Raw genomic sequence first — 20,602 nt, 5'->3', positions numbered from 1 at the left:
TTATTTATAAGCTCTCTTTTATTGCCTTTCAATTTGTATTACAAAAGATTATTCACACTTATGTGTGTTTTATATCGCTGGGCTAAGTGTGAGGTTCGGGATCTCTCAAATAGTTTTAAATTCGCAATGCTATGTATTTAATGAACGTTCGAAGCAGATGACCACACTTTTATTCAATGTCGTTTTTTACGTTGTTTCGTTTTGTTTTTGTTTTAACCATTAGCTGGCCATCATTATAGAGACGCTAATCAAAATCCACCAGAGAACTAATTCAGTTATCAAAATTAGAATTTATATAATATTTGTAATTACACTTACATTGATAAGAATATTAACCATCAAGGTAATTGGCTATTCGAAGCATCACGTGATAGTAAATGTGACGTAAATTAGGCGCAATAAATGCAAGCACTAAACTGTAAACAAATAACTAAGCAGAAGTAAAAGGCGTACACTGATTCATTCGTGCAAAGCAATGTCGTAACGGTTTAGCACAACACCGACCATAGGTGAGTCGAAATAAATGTAAGATCTTGAATGTTCCACAAATGTCTGAAGTAACCAACAAAAAGCACACAATACTTGGATGAATTTAATGCATCGCCGAGGTCGTGATCGAACAGAGCAATTGAATCTCAACAAATAAACGTATATATCTGAGTGCACCCTAATTCCTAACATTTACTTAGTGTATGTGTTCTATTTTTAGATCAGAGAAAAATCAGCACGCGGATAATACATAAATATTATAAATATTAAATATTATATTAAATTGTAAGAAAAGTATCATAAACGCATAATAAAATTATGCTGTTACGTTTACAGACGTGTATCGGCATAATATATTTTTATTTATTATTTATTATCTAAATATTTATTTTTGCTAAATTTATCAACAGTCTTAGAGAAGTAGAGCGTAAATTAGTATGTTTTCGGTATTAAGTTCCCTTCTCCCAAGTGCATTGAAGAGGTAAAGTGAAATTTCTATATGGGTTTTTTGGCATTAGGTAGAAATAGAATTAAGTCGAAAATGAAAATTTAGAAATTTAACATATAATTGTGCAAAATTTAAAATATTTTTTCATAGTTTTACAATGTTTTTCTCTTAAATTATTTAATTATGAGATTTTTATTAAACATAAACTGAGTTTAAAGAAGTTAAAAAAAATCGCCAAAGTGCTGTGTTTTTGCGCACTTCGCCCTAAGGTGGCAATAGTATTTATATATATATATATATATATATATATATATATATATATATATATATATATATATGAGTCGTGTTCTGAGAAAACTGGGCATAATGCATGTGCGTAAAGTGTCGTTCCAGATTATATATATGCATTTATATATTAAGTTATATAACTTTAATACAAGACAAAGAATAGCTGAAAACATTAAACATATTAAATTCAATCTTATTTTAATCCAGGGTCCTTTCTCATTTGACAACACAAACAACCGCATCGGCTTGACCTACCTGCAGCGTAGCATTAACGGTGAGACATCATTTTGTTTTTAATATCTGTTTGATATTAACACGTTAGGTCAGCACATTTGAACCTTGGTAAAAGGCCTCATCCGAGGGATGTCCGGTTTTCTCTCAGTTAGTGTATCAATGGTACACTGCACCCTTCCCTGTCTGTCTGCTTATTGATTACTGATGAAGAAAACTCAATAATACATATATGATATACAGTATAAACACTTTAATTTTAGTCATACAGTTTTTCTTTAGAAATTCAATCTAAAGGCGAATATAAAAGACGTGTTGCAAAACGCGTTTTTGATTTGTAATAACTTATTTATTAGGGATATATGATCACAGACACAGTTCGTACAAGCACAAATTATTTTGTAGAGAGCGACGAGAATACAATTGTTACATATGACCAGATATCCGACAGCTTAACGTGGAACATTGAACCTTCCTTAATTTGGTCCGGTAAGTCCAGGTATTTTCCTGATTATTTGAAAATGGTCATGTGTTTCCGCTATTGACAACAACTAACTATTGACAACAGCTAACTATTGACAACAACTAACTATTAAACAGAGGCTAACCATGTAAGGATATCAGTCGTGTTCTGAGAAAACTGGGCTTAATGCTTGTGCGTAAAGTGCCGTCCCAGATGAGCCTGTGCATTCCGCACAGGCTAATCAGGGACGACACTTTCCGCTCGAATGGTATTTTTAGTTTCAAGGAATTTAGGCGGAATGTGTCGTCCTTGATTAGCATGTGCGGACTGCACAGGCAAATCTTGGACGACACTTTACGCACATGTATTATGCCCAGTTTTATCAGAACAAGACACAAATAATTAAAACGTATGAAATGTAAAAACATTTCAATAAAACTATCGTTTTACGATATATATGAGTATCTTTACAAAACAATACATGATATAGTACATTATGGTAGAAAATGCATTAAAATAAAGTGGGTGTTTTTGCGTAGATGGAAACATACCTAAAGACGACTTTATCTACAAAGAACACCCGACAAACCCCAACGTGCCACTAGCTGTTTCCATCGCAACTGTCAACAGTTTTGGTTGTTTGATATGTATAGGATTCCTGGCCTTTAATATCATATTTCGACATAAATGGTAAGATCGTTTATAAGATATCAGCAATCAAGCATTTGGTGGAAATACACAAGGCATTATTTAAAGGTTTTGGGTTATTTCATCTGTGTAATCATAGACTCTTTCCTATTATTTGCATTGTTATTGTTATTATTGCACTGTAGAATGCACACCCATGTTTTATATTAAACAGTTATGATTTTTAAATACTTAAACATTTTACATATATAAAACATGATAAAAATACTATATTTAATATTATCTCGTGAGTATTTTAACGTGATTTTTCGTAGAAAGTCCGCATACTTTTGAAGATAATATTATGCTTATCTGTAACAGTGATATTATTATATATTATAAAATGAATTATCTGAATTCAGAAAAATAAATAAACAATTAAAGTCTTCTTATGGCTTTGGCAGGTCAATACGCATGTCTTCACCCCATGTGAACAGTGTCATCCTGATTGGCTGCCTGTGCATGTATGTGGTAGTTTACGTGAGTACAGTGGAATACCTGCAACGGTACGAGGACGGGACGAAAGGGTCTGTATGTATGGTAAGCAAAACTTAAATAAAATATCTGTGCTTGTTTAAATGTATAGTAAGTGGACAAAGGAATCATCGATAAGTTTGATAAGTATGTTCCTCCTTTTATCCACTTCTTTTATAATAGAACAATTTATATGAACACAAACACATTTCAATTTGAATCGCCGCCTAAGAACGGTAAACGAAAAGAAAATATTGAAAGTAAGTTACCACAGAACGGGGGGTGTATTCTGTATTTTAAGCAAACATGGTCGATTGGTTAAGATAGTATCAAAGGTATAAAGATATGTGTGTGTGTGTGCGTGCGTGCGTGCGTGCGTTCGTGCGTGCGTGCGTGCGTGCGTGCGTGCGTGTGTGTGTGTGTGTGTGTGGGTGTGTGTGTGTGTGTGTGTGTGTGTGTGTGTGTGTGTGTGGTGTGTGTGTGTGTGTGTGTGTGTGTGTGTGTGTGTGTGTGTGTGTGTGTGTGTGTGTGTGTGTGTGTGTGTGTGTGTGTGTGTGTGTGTGTGTGTGTGTGTGTGTGTGTGTGTGTGTGTGTGTGTGTGTGTGTGTGTGTGTGTGTGTGTGTGTGTGTGTGTGTGTGTGTGTGTGTGTGTGTGTGTGTGTGTGTGTGTGTGTGTGTGTGTGTGTGTGTGTGTGTGTGTGTGTGTCTGTGTGTGTGTGTGTGTGTGTGTGTGTGTGTGTGTGTGTGTGTGTGTGTGTGTGTGTGCGGGTGTGCGTGTGTGTGTGTGCGGGTGTGCGTGCATGCGTGCGTTCGTGCGTGCGTGCGTGCGTGTGTGTGTGTGTGTGCGTGTGTGTATTTCAGCCTGTCATTCAAACATGACAATATTGTAGATAAAATCAAATGACACGATTAATGTTAATTGGAAATGCATTGCTTTTTGAGTGATTTGCAATGAGAGAAAGTGAATCATGATAAAAATACAATTGTGGTATATGTGAAGATGAGTCTATAATAGGAGTATGCGTAAATGACTTGCATGCACGTATGTTACATTGTACTGAAGTGCTATATGTAGCTTAAAATATTACCATTTCAGATTCTAATGTATTCACATTGACGGCACTAGAACTTAAAGGAAACCCCGCAAAGAATAATACATAAATTACGAAGAAAACCCCATTATTCCGTCCATTTAAATCCTCATTAAATGCCAACACATATCAACATATCAGCATCTGCAGCGACCAATACAACTTAAAATCAATATACGGTTATTTTCAGGCTAAGACATGGCTTATTGCTATTGGATATACATTGATGTTTGGTGGAATGTTTGCGAAGACATACAGAGTGTATATCATATTTAAGAACACCACGGTGAAGAGAAAGGTAAGATCCAAAAATATAAACCATGGTGATTGCAACGTTTACCGTGTCTAATGGTTATCCTAATTTTCTACCATTCACGTACAACCACTTGCTGTCGATTTTTAGTAGAGTATCCTTATATATTAATATAAAGCTTTCACTTTTTGATGCACTTGTAGTCCCTATTTTGCTATATGGAGCGGAAGTTTTGGGAATTTACAATTTTACTGACTTAGACAAACTGCATATCAAATTCTGTAAATATGTTCTAGGCGTAAAACAACAAACCGCAAATGCTGCTGTCCTTGGTGAGATTGAAAGATTTCCGTTAACAACCATTTGTAAAGAAAAATCAATTAAGCAATGGCTAAAGATTTTCAACTCACCAAACTCTTTAATGCATGAAACTTTGATGAAAAAACTTAAATTTGCTCAAGTGAATCGCATTAGTGATTTGAATAGTTTGTGGTTTTCTTCCCTATCTACTTTGCTTAACAAGCTTGGTTTTGGTAATCAACTTTTAGATTTTACTATGAGCGATTATTCACTTTTAGTTTTCGCAAAGACTAAAAGACCAATACATTCAGTCATGGCACGAAGCACTAGCAGTACAACCTATAATGGAATACTTTTGTAAATTTAAAGAAGATTTCGAGTTTGAAAATTATCTAGTTAATAAAAAAATGAAAACCATCGTAAGGAACTAACCCGATTTAGACTTTCATCACATTCCCTTTAGATTGAAACTGGTAGATATAACAATATAGAAAGGTCAAACAGAATATGTAAACTTTGTATGCAAAATGTTGTTTAATCAGAATACCACTTTTTATTATGTTGTACTGTCTATTCAGATCTGAGAAAAGATTATGACATTTCATCAAACTGGCCAAATATTATGAAATTCAAATACATTATGTCTGAAAATAAAGTAAGTAAAGTACGAAATACAGCAAAATTCATATACAATGCTATGAAACTTATAAAAAACAAGTTAGAATCGTAGTGTTTTTTGTCCTCACCTTGTTATCATATTGTATGTATGGAACTGTGTATGATCAATTGTACATTGTATTTGTTCCATTTTTATCTTTGTTTTTTCTCTTTTTTTCCTTTATTTTATTTCACTTTTTCTTGTATAATGTTGTCTCTTTAAATCAGAACTGTTAGCTACGAATGATTTGTGAACGTAGATGGTATAGATGTCTAAAACACGGTCCTCGTTGCTTGCCAGAAGTTATATCGATGCTGTATTCACTGTTCCCCTGCCACATGTCCCTTTAACCTCTGACGCTTAAGTACATAGTTCATCCTTTGACATACCCCAACTGGAAACAGAAAATGAAAAACGCCTTAAGGCTTTTCAATAACCATACACCTTAAAAATTACTAAACGATCAGATAAATGATACAGAAGCTCAACTACAGGATTACTAAAGGCTATTAAACCTTTGGTCTGATCATTCATACACGTCGAACAGACCAAGCACCATCAAGCATCACATGAAAACACGAAATAAATAAAAACAATATTCAAAATCGATTAAATCATAATTTTAAATCATTCATGACCCAAATCAGAGGAAAACACATCATTTCAAAGCAAAAGAAATGCTTCCACTCACTGCTCTAAACAAGCCATACATTAAGGCAGATAGAAATTCATATAATCTTACAAATTCCACGCAAATCAAAACGTTATACACCCGATAAGATCCCGTTATACTAACTAATCCTCACAACGTCCATCGAGCACCAAACACCAAGCGGCGTCTAATCTAAGAGCTGATTGATTGGATTGTATTATTTTATTTCTAAACCCGTAAAGACTGAAATGCTACACTCCATTAAACGATAGCTGAAGTAAATGTTAATAATGTTTCGTTCTATATATGTTAAGTTCTGTGTTAATTGTAATCGTTCCATTTTATTAATTTATATGCAATTAACTTTTTTTTTCCTTCTATAATTTTTTTTCGTTTAGTTTTGCTTCTATTGTTCTTTGTTAGCTCCTAATTTTTCGTTTTCGCACTAGGCACTAATTACAGAGGAAACATAACTCATTCGATAATATTGTATGCTTTGACTTCTAGAATGTTTTTTGTAAATTGTTTACGATCCATGTTAATTTTTTTTCTTTAATTAATTAATTAATTAATTTTGTTTTTTTGTTTTTCTTCTAAACTATTTTTTTCATGTCAAGGTATGCCTCTATTGTCCTTTGTTAGATCCTAATTTTCGTTTTCGCATTAGGCGCTAATTTCAGAGGAAACATAACCCATTAGGAAATATGATATGATATGCATTGCTCTCTAGGAAGTTCCTATTCTTCCGATTGTGTATGCTGCTTCCTATAACAGTTACTCTGTCTTTCCCTTTTATCTGGCAAATATACTCTACAACTGATTCCACTTGCTCTGTATTACCGGTAATCCAATGCTATGTTTATTATTATTGTATTGTATTGTACGCTTATATGTTGCATTTTGGTATGTCTTGGCCATAATTAACCTCAAATAGATTGTTAATGGCCAAAGGCAAATATGCCGATTCGCCAATAAATGATGAATTGACAAATCAAGGTTATACGATTGTGGTATGGCGGATCACGGGCGTACTAGTTTTCGGTCGATTACTTGAGTTTGCATTTATAAATCTTAATAAACCTTCAAAGTGTGTATGCACGATTTTTATATTTGTTAAATGTTAATATATTGATAAAAATATGTTAAAATAACACAAAATGGGCAAGAAAAAATACATTGAAGAAGAATTTCATAAATGCACAAAAGACTAATTAGCGCCCAGAGATGATTGTGACGCAGATATTTCGTACATATTTTCCTACAATAACCCAAGCATTCTTCTTCTTCGTGTGTAGATGAATAGATATTGTTGCAGGAAATTTAAATGATTCGTAATTCAAAATTGTGTCTTTGTGTCGTATGAACGAATCTGCAATAAAACTAAATTTAAATTCGAATTGTACATGCATGCTGACGAATTCGACTGTACAAACATTTTCGATTTTAGAATTAAATATCTGGCTTATTTCTCATTTTTCGACACATGTTCTTCTTTAGCTTTTATTTTAATTTATATTGAAATATTTGTATAATAAGTTTTATATAAATTCATAAATATTTGACAAAATCGTGTATCACACTTTAAGTATAGCACCGCTCATGCCTTGTCACGTATCTTAAACATATATAAGGAGCGCTTCACATCTAAGTCAAATTTGCTGTTACAAAGAATTGAAAACCAGTGTCCGCACATTAACATATATAAAACAAATTTCCTTGAAATTCTTCAAGCTTGCATGTAGACCAGGGTCCGTATTCACCAACCGATTCTTAGACTTAAGAATAAAGAATAGACTTAGAACCTAGAAAAATGTGTTCAGTGTTTGAATATATACAGGCCTCCTCTGGTGCTTATGTCATTAACAAAATGTTCTATATGAAGAATAATATAGAAAGAGATGTTTACTGCAGAGTTTGACTCAAAATTAAAGTGTCACGTAATTACGTATCGTTCGTGGAAAAGACACAGTAACCAACAAAGTTCATTTCTGATTTCTTTGCGTTTTATTTCTGCTTATTAACACAACACAACGTTTCCAAAATGTTTGTCAAATACTAGATACATGCGAAGCCCGCAATGGGCCCATCCCGCGAAAGCCAGCAATAATGCGACTTGTATGTTCGGCCGTTTAAGTAAGACTCCATTTCATACAACGCAGATGCCAATTTATACAATAATGGACAAATAAATTGGGTGACGGCTGTCTGGATGATTGACTTTAACATGAGTTGAATTACCTGATACGGGATGGCTTTATGTGTGACTTACATATCTTGTGCATATATATGCCAATAATTAAGCGAGACCACGTTTGTTTAACTGTCACCTGTCATTTAACATGAAAATATACACAAATTAACAGTGCTGCATGTGCTTACAATAGACATAACAAATTAGTGAACCCAGCCATGGGCCATAACTTGGTGCATTTTTTCTCGTCTAATTTGACGATGAAATATGATGCCCATTTATGCATTTCTTCATGAAGACATATATTATGTTTCAGTTACACCGAACAAGGAATATACATGAAATACACCAATTATGCGACACACCTCATTTTCATTAAAGAAAGATTTTATATTTTATGATTTAAAATCTTTAGAAAGATCAAATCCTGAATGACAAGTGTCTTACAATATCATGTATCAGTGTTAAATGACGTTGATCGATTGTCCACGTAACACTACAGGCGTTGTTTGACTAGTGACCTCCTGTGCTGTCCATTCGAAGTAGGTATTGCCCGGGTTGAATATGTACCTGTTGCGGTCATGTAGATGTCTTGGTTTGTTGTTTTCTGTCTATGTTGATTCATGGGTGATGTTATCTACCATTGCTGTCGTGAAGAAGCTCTATCTATCGCCAAGCTGTGTAGGCAAATCGCACGTGGTCGGTTGCACTCATCTGCGTATCGAGGTTCACATCGAGGCTGGATATGTCATCGTGGTTTCTGTTGTTTTTGTCGCTGAACCAGCCGTCATCACGTCGTTGTTTCTGTTGTTGAATCCATCGTGATATTGTCTCTGGATATGGTGTTGATGCGTACCGCGTTGCTTATCAATTGTGACGTATGTTAAAACCTTAGTGATCGCATTGTTGTTTCTGTTGTTGTTGATTGTACTTTTGTTCTTGGTTCCAGCGTCTTCATTTCTCTTGGGACATTAAGATCTTCTATTGGCCATAATGCTCACGAGGTATTAACTATAGCAGTGTTCTCCTTGATGTCTTAGGCCTCGGAAGTATCATTCCAAATGCGTTATCTACGCACGTCAAACAGTTGAACGGCTGCATCTACTCTATAGTGTTTAACGTCACAAGTATTGTGTCCAGTGTTGCGTCACTTGTTGTCCTTCGAAATCTTCTGGCGTTGGTCTTCTTTTAGCGATAGAACCAGGTATTCACTTTGAGAGTAAACGCCGTGATGTTCCATTCTAATTATGTTGTTTGTTTCTTCTATTCGTTGTGGAAGGCGTTGTCTCGCGAAGTCGCTCTTCTTCGGCGTTGTCTTCAAATCTCGATATTTTTATCTGCGTCGTGGTGATACAAGTATCAGTTGTTCAAAATCATGGCAAACATTTATAAATATCCCCTTAGTTATTGTTAAATATCGTCATGACAACTTTATGTGATATCTTATTTTAAAAAAAAAAAAATCTTTACAACGAAAAAATATTAGTCAATTCCTCAAAACATACTTCGGATAAGTACATGACAGTTTGACATCTGACGAGCCATTTACTTAATATGACCTGTGTACCGCCTTAGGCTGTCATTTTACGCACGTGCAGCCAGTAAATTTTTGACAGGCGCGCGCCACTTTATTGACCTAGAGTAATGGGTAATGATAGACGTACCTGTTCAAATCATGGTTTCATAAACCTCATCTTTAGCACTATAGTTTTGCCGTTGGGCATAGATTTATTGACATGTTTGACCTGTGCACTTGTAAAAATGCGCAAATATGACAGGGCAGACTTTTATATATATGCATTCATAATATAAGAACACGTATCGGTATACTTCAAAATTCAGGTCTTTGCTCCTAATCGAACTACTCAAATAATTCTTATGCGACATCGCATCTTCTGTCCATAGCGTAATTTGCTTCGATGGCACAGGGATAAATTCTCTTACTCATGAGGACGCTAAGGTTATCAGAACCTCGGGCTCGGTATGTCCGAACGCTGATCAGTCAGCCGTGCTCATAAAATATAATTGTAACCCTTAAACAATTATATTAGAAATTTAATGCGTCAATTAAGGTTAAGGTCAATGTCCCTGATTCTAAAGCTAGAATATTGTGAGTGACTAGCGTTTGGATTGAGGTTTCTGTATCTAAAGCAGACAAAAACAATGACGTGAGCTGGAATTGAAATATTTTCATTGTTTAAATAAGTTTCTTGAATTGTGATACTACGCTGTTTTGTATAAATTAGTAGCTGACATGCATACCCAACTTTATATACAATCTAAGAGATGTCTTTGTATATAAAGGTAGCTGACATGCAAAACCAACTTGTGTTACCATCTAAGAGATGTCATGTCAAGATCACTGTTTTTTTTACAAAATAGAAGGAAAACTTAAATATAATATGTTTCACTGTTTTTACTGTTTTAAGGTTGTTATATTTGGTAGCTAATGTGCAGACCTATCTTAGAATTGCAGTTTTGATCACATCAGGCTTTAGAGTAAAGTTAATTGTAAATTAAAATTGACATATTGTGCGCAAAGTTACTTGAACTTTAGATGGAAGATTGTGCAAAAAAGTGTGTTGGTTAGCGTGCATGCATTTCTAGCTTGAACAAGTATATATTTAACTTTATATTTATGATCAATTTTGAACTACGCAGCTTCGTTGTGAAGCCTTTATTCTTTCTGATTTGTTTGAGGTATCGACACACCTCCGTTTAAAATACTATTATTGGTATAATTTTCGTTTTCACTGTTGACACGGCCGAACCTTATAACGTAATTTCTGCTGTAGCTGTTAAGTGTTATAGATTATGAAACTCTTTTTAAACCAGAAGTCGATACTTTTAAGATAGTATACGAAAAGGAACATATAATCAAGGTTGAATCAATTACCAAAGACACATTGGAACATAACTATCAGTGGCTCTACTTTATTGCACCATAGAACGGCAATGTCATAAACTGGCGATGATTACATTCTTTTAGTGTCCTTGTAAACTAATTTGCGGTATTGTATACCATAATGGGGTTATGATATGAGGATATGACTACATAATTATGCGTTTTTCAAAGCTTGCAAATCCAAGCGTATTTATTAAATTTGTCAAACAGCGTATGGTTGAATATAGTGATTAACTTTGATATTGATATACGACACTGATCAAAGCCATTAAAATATAATTATCTCAGAAGTTGGCGATCATATGTGCATCACCAGCAATTACAAATTTGCTTTATTACAGCCTATCAAAGACCATCACCTTTTCATCGTGGTCGGAATCCTTCTAATCATCGACTTCATTATCCTTATTCCCTGGACAACAGTATTCCCATTCAGCAGCGAAAAACAGATTAAAATGATGGTAACCCAATGTCTAACATACTTTGCGAAGTTCTCTGCCCCTATGTAATATTTTTTTTCTTTTGTTCTTTTTGTAAATTTGTCTTTAATTATGTGTGATATCATAAAAATCTTCGCTTATATGCAACATTTTCCTATACATATATATTTTCAGATAAAGAACAGATTGTCCCATATTTGTGTCATATATGTGTAAATTGTTTGTGTGACTGATGCATGCATTTAATTCTTAATGCACGTTTTAAGATAGCTATGGTCTAAACATACATTCTAAGGAAAACAAGAAATGTGTAATATTAATAATCATATCAACATAAACTTTACCTTTAAATGTTGATAGGAAAGCTGAATCGAAACACGGTTAAGTGAATGGAACACCGACCATTGGAAAGGCCCGTGCTGTATCCATGTTTGAGTTGTATACTCGGATAATGCGTGTCAATAACAAAGTTTTTACGTGTGTTATGAGGCTGGTGCCTAATATTTAAAAAAATCAAACTTGTATACATGTACATGTAATCTTCTGTATTCTTGTGTTTTGTTTCCAGCATAAAGATACCAATGACGGAACATTTCATTATGGCCAGTATTGGCACTGTACTTTTGTTTTGCAGGATACACTGGATAATAACCTGATTGATGCCGAGGTTATAGTGTATTGCCACAACACCAAGCAGGTGTACTGGTTCATAACGATGTACGTATACAAAGGATTGCTCCTCGCCTTTGGTACGTTTCTTGCCTGGGAAACGCGCAACGTGACAGTAGAAGAGCTGAACGACTCGAGGAACATTGGCGCGTGCATCTACAGCGTCGTTGTCGTCTGCCTGATCGGTGTACCCCTTCAGCATATCCTGCCTACAGACCAGATAAACCCGGCCTACGTCTTGGAGACCTGTATTTTGTTGTTCAGCACTACGACTTGCGCTTGTGTTATTTTCCTACCGAAGGTTCGTAACTGTTTTTAATACTTTAATAGCAACTGGTGAAATTTACACAAACTCAAAAACCTCACATAATGTATCGCAAAATAAGAAACAGTTCTGCTTTTTTTTCTTCGAGACCGGTGCCTTTACAAAAATGTAGTAGACAGTACACACAATACACACAACATGTACAGTAGTCAGCGTCATCACCTTAGAAGAACCTTATATACCCTCACGTCTGAACGAATTTTAATATATGTGTTGTTGTTGTTTAATCCAATTTATTTCACTAATCTTCCCTTTATCTTTAATTTGCTGTTAAATGGCTCTAGAGAATGAACGCAAAAATGCATAAACATTTATTCAACAAACGAACGCACGAACAGACGAATGCACAAACAAACTAAATAAGCAAAACACTTAATTAAAAGTAAAAAGACTAAAGTTTTAACCTGAACCATATGTGTTTATTGTCCCCTACCGGTTTCACCGAAGGGGACTTATGGTTTGCGCTCTGTGTGTCCGTCCGTGAGTCTGTGAGTCTGTCACACTTTTCTGGATCCTGCGATAACTTGAAAAGTTCTTGATATTTTTTCATGAAACTTAAAACATATATAGATGGCTATATGGACATTATGCACGTCATTTCATTTTGTTTCTTCGTCAAAAATTGGACTTGCTACGGCAACAAAAAAAAATATTCTGAAAATGGTGGGATTTCTGACAATGGTGGAGCCGGTTAGGGACCATATTGCTTGACAATAGCCTTGTTATTTTTAATTTTTTTAAACTTGCAAAGCATTTCTTGTTTAATTTATATATGTGTGTGCTTTGTAGATTCATAATCGCAACAAGGTGCGAGAAAGAATGTTGACGAAACCAGCGACGGCACTTAGCACTAAAAACTGTGCATGTTCCGGGCATCCGTCAAATCTGAATGTAGTATTACCGGGAACCAGCATGGATTCATCACACATGTAGAAAGCGGCAAAACGTTTCAACAAATTCAAATCGAGATTCAATTTTCAACTAACATTCGATGGATCTTCAGTATCAAGACAGATAATTGATGATTCGTCGTTTATCTCATTCCAAATGATGGTCTATTTCTCCTGTTAAGAAATCCACTATAAACTATATATTCCAAGTATTTTTGGCAATAAATTAATCAAATTGACATGTGAATGCCTTTGGATTGACATATCAATTTTTTTTAAGTTACCAAAACAATCCCAGTCGTTTAATTTTGAACGATCGAAGTGCATACCAACACGAATAAAATAGATGTTGTGTTAACCGTTTAAACGATATATTGCTTTTATATTTCTAGTGTCTGTTGCGGTTCTTTCGCTATTTCATTTAGCTATGGTCCTATTTTGTTGCTGTTGTCGCCGTTTATGTTATTTATTGCATTTAAACGTATCGTTGTTACACTGCTTTCTTAATCACTTGAAAAAAAAGGTATATGTGGTTTTAAATATGTTACTTGAATAGTAACATTCGCAATTGATGGATTTGGCAATTAGCTTACCAGAAGGGTGTATTACACGATTTAAATGGGTGTTGACAAATTGTTGATTTAGCTATTTCAAAAAGACGAACTATTGAAAAACATCAACTAATTATCTCTACACACATAATATATTATAAGAAAGAGGAACCATGATAGATACTCTTTTGATAAAATCCTCAAAGTAAGAAATTCCTACAGACAGACCCTGTCAGCTGACATTTATTCAAAACTTGTAAATAGTACATAGTCTAAATACATACATTTACAAAGAATTTGTAAACATGATAAGGCAATCATACTACTTTTTTTTAATCAACATGTATAAAAAGTGTGAAGTAGCATAAATGACCATACCATTTCTGTAGTGTACATGAGCAAATGTTGAATATGCATTTAAATTTGCATAACATAAAAAAATGTATGTATAAATACGTAGATAAAAGTTGTTTACAGTTGTTTTAATAAATGCAAGTGTTATTTGCTCTAAACGCAATTTAACACAGCTTATAATTTAGATATAAATACAATTAAAATAAGCTGTAATCGATAAATGTTTTTTTCCAACAAATTTTATTTTGAAATTGCATACAAGTACATATACAAAATAAATTGTAACTATAATGATTTGCAATACGACACAACAAAACAAGAGGCCCCTGAGGGCCTGAATCGCTTTATTGCTATAAACACTGTGCAAGTTTGGAAAGAATAAGATGGAAACTGTGTACTTAATCGCGCAAAACAAGGAGAATTTACTCAAATTCAAGGGGAGATTATTGTGTACTTATTTCTTCGATACTGCTCATATTCAATAGGGTTCAAGTCCTCATTGATATAAAGATACTGTGCGAATTTGGAAATAATTGGATGAAAACTGTGGAATAAATTGCGTAAAAAGCGGGATTTCAAAAATTTCTCATATTCAAGGGGAAGTTATTCTGGTCTTATTGTTTCGATATTTCTCTTTTTAAACAAGGGCTGTTTGTAAAACATGCATGCTCCCATATGGGCTGTCAGTTGTAGTGACAGCCATTGTGTTAATACGTTTTTTTTCACTGTGATCTTGACCTTTGACCTAGTGACCTGAAAATCAATAGGGATCATCTGCCAGTCATGATCATTGTACCTATGAAGTTTCATGATCATAGACGTAAGCATTCTTGAGTTATCATCTTGAAACAATTTGACTATTTCAAGTCACTGTGACCTTGATCTGTAACCTAGTGACCTGAAAATCAATAGTGGTCATCCGCCAGTCATGATCAATGTGCCTATGAAGTTTCATGATCCTAGGCCTTATTATTCTTGAGTTATCATCAGGAAACCATTTTACTGTTTCGAGGCACTGTGACCTTGACCTTTGACATAGTGACCTGAAAATTAATAGGGGTCATCTGCCAGTCATGATCAAAGTACCTAAAAAGTTTCATGATCCTAGGCGTAAGCATTCTTGAGTTATCATCCGGAAACCACTTTACTATTTCAGGTCACTGTGACCTTGATATTTGACCTAGTGACCTGAAAATCAATAGGGGTCATCTGCCAGTCATTATCAATTTACCTATGAAATTTCCTAGCTAGGCGCAAGCATTCTTGAGTTATCATCCTAAAACCATTTTACTGTTTCGAGTCATTGTGACCTTGACCTTTGACATAGTGACTTGAAAATCAACAGGGGTCATCTGCCAGTCATGATAAATGTTCCTATGAAGTTTCATGATCCTAGGCGTAAGCATTCTTGAGTTATCATCCGGAAACCATTTTACTGTTTCAAGTCAGTGTGACATTGGCCTTTGACCTAAAAATCAATAGGGGTCATCTACCAGTCATGATCAATGTACCTATGACATTTCAAAATCCTAGGCGTAAGCGTTCTTGAGTTATCATCCGGTAACCATTTTACTGTTTCGAGTCACTGTGACCCTGACCTTCAACCTAGTGACCTTAAAATCAATAGGGGTCATTTGTCAGTCATGATCAATATACCTATGAAGTTTCATGATCATAGGCGTAAGCATTCTTGAGTTATCATCCGGAAACCATTTTACTGTTTCGAGTCACTGTGACCTTTACCTTTGACCTAGTGACCTGAAAATTAATAGGGGTCATCTGCCAGTCATGATCAATGTACCTATGAAGTTTTATGATCCTTGGCCTTAGCGTTCTTGAGTTATCATCCGGATACCATCTGGTGGACGGACGGACGGAACGACATGTGCAAAACAATATACTTCCTCTTCTTCGAAGGGGGGGGAATAAAAAGGGTTTGATTCCTTATTGGTACAAAAAAATTGTGCAAGTTTGCAACGAATTGGATGAAAAATATAGACTTTATCACATAAAAAACTGAATTTTCATATTTTCTCAAATTCAAGGGAGATAATTCTGGACTTTTTAATGGATACATGTGTATTTTAAATTGAAGAAAAATTGGCCAACGTATCGTATGAAAGTAATTTAACAGAAATAAACAACACACAATTCTTCGTGCTTAATTATAACCCATATTTTTGTTAATTGACTTTCTGTGGCGTTTCACCACAGGCAAGTACGGCACTATAAAATTCCTTATGCCGATTACTGGTTAATAAATGGGCCGTGCTCTGTGAAAAGGGGGTTTAATACGTGTGCGTAAAGTGTCTTCCCAGATGAGACTGCGCAGTCCGCAAGGGCTATTTTATTTTTAAACACGCTACTGCTTACATAATACTAGCGTCTATATACTATACTATACTATACTATACTAATGTATATTTGTTCGCGGGAAAATTAAGCTGAATGAAATCCATACTATGGCAGACAAAGTTACAAAATGGTTAACTCGGGCTTAGGTTGTCTACAAACGCCATGCCTGGATTACGTAGGAAAGAGATTATCAACGAGTGCCGTTAATTGAAACCATCACAAGATAGTATCTAACGCAGAAATTAGTTTTTAAATCATGAAAGACATGATAAAAGGGTTTGATAAATAGAACGCGTACGTAACTCCCGATTTAAAGATCCAAATAAGGTTGATGTTATCTATTCATTAAGCATTTGCAACTAAACAAGAATATAGAACTGAGTTAGAATGTATTGTCCATAGCCTGCGTTGCATCACGTGCAGCATCCGAGTGTATCGCCAATGGAACGGAAGTGACTAGTGACATTATCTACATCTCCTAGATCAAAAGCCGTCTCGAATCATTTAAAGTATGCGTCAATGCTGATTTCCAAACATAAGTTTGAACCACAGATGGTTAGCATGTGGCTATGATATTCATTACTGGAAACATCATTTTGAAAGAAAAATAATCATTTTATCACAGTTATGGCTGTTCAAAACGATGCACCATGTTGTCATTTCGAAATATATATATACATGTGATAGGGGAACAAAAGTTTCAGACAAGTTGATGTTTCGTTACAATTTGATTATTTTCCATTCAAAATGATGTTTTCACTAATTTATATCATAACCACATGCTAACCACCTGTGATTTGAACGTGCGAACGGAGTACTGAACACAATCGCACATGCAATATCTTTTGATGCGGTGGAAAAATCATTTGCTTTAAAACAAGGCCTCAATGTAATACTTACGTCAGATTATGGCCATAATAGACGCACGCCGTACATTTGTTTATGTATTTTACAGGGATTTTACAGCGTCCCCACTAGACTGTTAACAGCCATGCATTATCATTTTATCATTTTTTATAGAGATAACTCTCTCCGTCTTCATGTACTATACTTATAATATACAGAGTTACCTTTTCTTATCTGCTTAAAATGATAATTCAGACATAAAAGAAAAGGAGCTCTGATATTGTATTGCAATACATCTCAAGAAGAAATTGTGAAATTAGAAAAGAAACAAAAATCAGTCTGTTGACAGACTACGTCCGCACGTGTTTGCAAGAAATGAAATCAACTGTGTGCTATGCCATATTATATGCGAACAGTTCAGCACCATCATAGAAGATAAATAAGAACGTGCAGATTTCAAACTATACAATAAAATGATTATGGATATATATGTGTCTGATGTCAGGCCGTTCTTTTATTATTTCCAATACATGTCATTTACGAATGAAGACAATTAGCGACACGCATGAGTAAAGCTTTCAGACTTCTGCGAAAGTGCTTTAAAACATAAAACAAAGTTTAGCATAGACACAGAAATAACAAGTAAGGTTACATTCATAAATGTGAAAACAATTTTACAAATGCATGGACAATCTACCAAAAAATCTGGAAATATAAAGCCGCTAATTGGCATCCTTTTCGATTATTTTGACAAGTTATGTACTGTACATTTGAATTAGATACCGACGTAACGGCTATAACGTGTCATTAAGTTTTGTTGTATATAATTTCAATTTATCCACAAGCAGTTTATAAAAGTTACCAGAAAAATTGACGTTACTGTACGTCATAATCGAATGAAAACAACAGAAGCGGAATATAAAAAATATAGTATATATATAAATAAATATATATAATATACCAAAGTGTAAACGTTTATTAAATCTAACGCGCTACCACTGGGTCATTCAATCTTTTGAATTTAAGAGCTTATCTTAAACATTTCGTTTGATAAACAAAAGTATTCCAGATGTATTGATCAACAGAGATACACACACTTTAACAGACGCTTTATTTTTTTACAGATTACGAATGATGATACTCCATAAACTATATTAAACTATATTTTAAAAGATAATTCTTATGCATATGTTTTCAATTATCACTTAATCATAATGTTTTTCAATATACGAAAATACTTTTTTGATGTTCATTTTTCAATATGTGAAGCGATCCATGTAAAGTTCGTTTTCATATAAGCTAAAAAATGAACTTGTCGATTACAATTAAGTTGCATTATTTGGTAAACCACGTGTCGTCATTTCACATCAAACTATTCATCCGATCAATGCTGACCCAAGTTCTTGTAGTATGTTAAATCGCGTCGACGTCACGCCTGAAATACAACAATAAAACAAGTGTGTGGATAAGGTGTTAGATCCTCGTTATAGAGAAGCGTTTGCAATATCTTTCTCAAGACACAAGGTACTACTGCAGCCGATGAACCGGATGTCAATAATTATTTTAGCCAAAGGCTTTTCGTATCCTCGTTAAATAAAAATTTAGTTTAAGTGACACTGACACATCAAAGTCTTTAAAGGGGCCTTTTCACAGTTTTGGCATGTTTTGAAATAATTCATTAAATGCTTTATATTGATAAATGTCAACATTGGGTCTTAAAAGCTCCAGTAAAAAATCAAGAATAAAATTTAAAATAGGAGAAAAAAGTAGCCGCTGCTGGACTCGAACCAGTGACCCCCGGAGTCCTGGAGTAACCTGGAGTAAAAACGCATAAGCCCGCTCGGCTATTCTGCCAAGCATACTTAATTAAAGTATTTTATGCATTATATCAGCAATCTTCGTAGTTTCACAAAATTTAACGACAACAACAGAACTCTCCAAATTATTCAATCGTTTCGCGTTGCAACGCTTTATAGGTGGTGTTCATCCTGATTCAGCTCCTCCTCCGTCTCACCAAGTTGCCTTGCGCGTTGCAACAGATTTAGGATTGGTGCGCATCCCATCTTTGTGCGATGAATCTTCAGTCCCACCTTATTCTTACACACCTTCCCACAACTACATGTTCTTGTCCAGTCCGTATTCTGATTCGTTTTCGGTTGATCGGGCGTGTTCGTTACCTGATGGCTTGTAGGTCGATCATCCTCCCCCACTCTCGTACGACCTCGGGGGTATTTCTTGTGGTGTCTTTCTGTAGCTTGCTCGGGTTTCTTCTTACGAAGAACGTAAACTGACTTGCTGGGACAGTTTACCCCTATGCCAGTCTTTCCTAGCTGCCACCTGTCTCTCCATGGTGTCAATACTATATACTAAGCATACCAAACTACGTATGCTTAATAAACTTGATGGACCTGAGTTGTGGCCTGATATCAATACAACTTGCTTACACTAAATTTACTACTTACTTATATTACAAATATATGAATCGTATATAAATATTTAATCCGCCACACCCATGTAAAGGTATAACGACGATCCAAATACAAATACATAATCGCCAGCATATACAATCAATCTTGTATTAAGAGACCACTCAAGGGAGTAATCAAAAGTGGTCTCTTAATAAAATGGTCCTTAAATAAAAAAGGCCATTCTGGAAGAATGCTTACCCTCAATTTTAATCTATATGAAGGATAATCTCTTTTGTCCACAATGATTTTAACTTTTATAATAAAATGAATATAAACACAATTCACAAACAATATTTTACTTATAATGTGTTTTATTTTTTCACTTATTATAAATTATAATTGATTATAAATGAATTGTGTGTACATATTTAAGCAGAGGTGTAACAGTACGTCTTATCGGCTTAGATAAACAATTAACACGGATTTGTCCCTGAAAGATCAATAGATTTACCACTTTTACCTCCTAGTGGTCGCTTAATTCAAGATTCGGACATCAAAATACACAAAAACCAGTGGTCGCTGGTCGCGCAAGACAAAAGTCGCTTAATACAATATCATTACATAGCGAAAAAGC

The 20,602-nt window shown here is 34.7% G+C and overlaps 1 protein-coding gene across 1 annotated transcript; it reads left to right on the top strand.

Annotated features, from left to right (window-relative positions):
- The first annotated feature begins 2,487 nt into the window (after positions 1 to 2,487).
- On the top strand, positions 2,488 to 13,747 carry LOC127881124 (gamma-aminobutyric acid type B receptor subunit 2-like). The gene is made up of 6 exons (XM_052428819.1): positions 2,488 to 2,609; positions 3,011 to 3,146; positions 4,362 to 4,469; positions 11,472 to 11,591; positions 12,205 to 12,540; positions 13,354 to 13,747. The coding sequence occupies exons 2-6, from the start codon at positions 3,021 to 3,023 to the stop codon at positions 13,495 to 13,497; spliced, it is 834 nt and encodes a 277-aa protein (XP_052284779.1). The 5' UTR covers positions 2,488 to 2,609; positions 3,011 to 3,020; the 3' UTR covers positions 13,498 to 13,747.
- Positions 13,748 to 20,602: the final 6,855 nt, after the last annotated feature.

The sequence above is a fragment of the Dreissena polymorpha genome, chromosome 5 (assembly GCF_020536995.1).
Source record: "Dreissena polymorpha isolate Duluth1 chromosome 5, UMN_Dpol_1.0, whole genome shotgun sequence".
NCBI lineage: Eukaryota > Metazoa > Mollusca > Bivalvia > Myida > Dreissenidae > Dreissena > Dreissena polymorpha.
The sequence above is the reverse complement of the archived record's forward strand: the minus strand, read 5'-3'. Positions and strand labels throughout refer to the sequence as shown.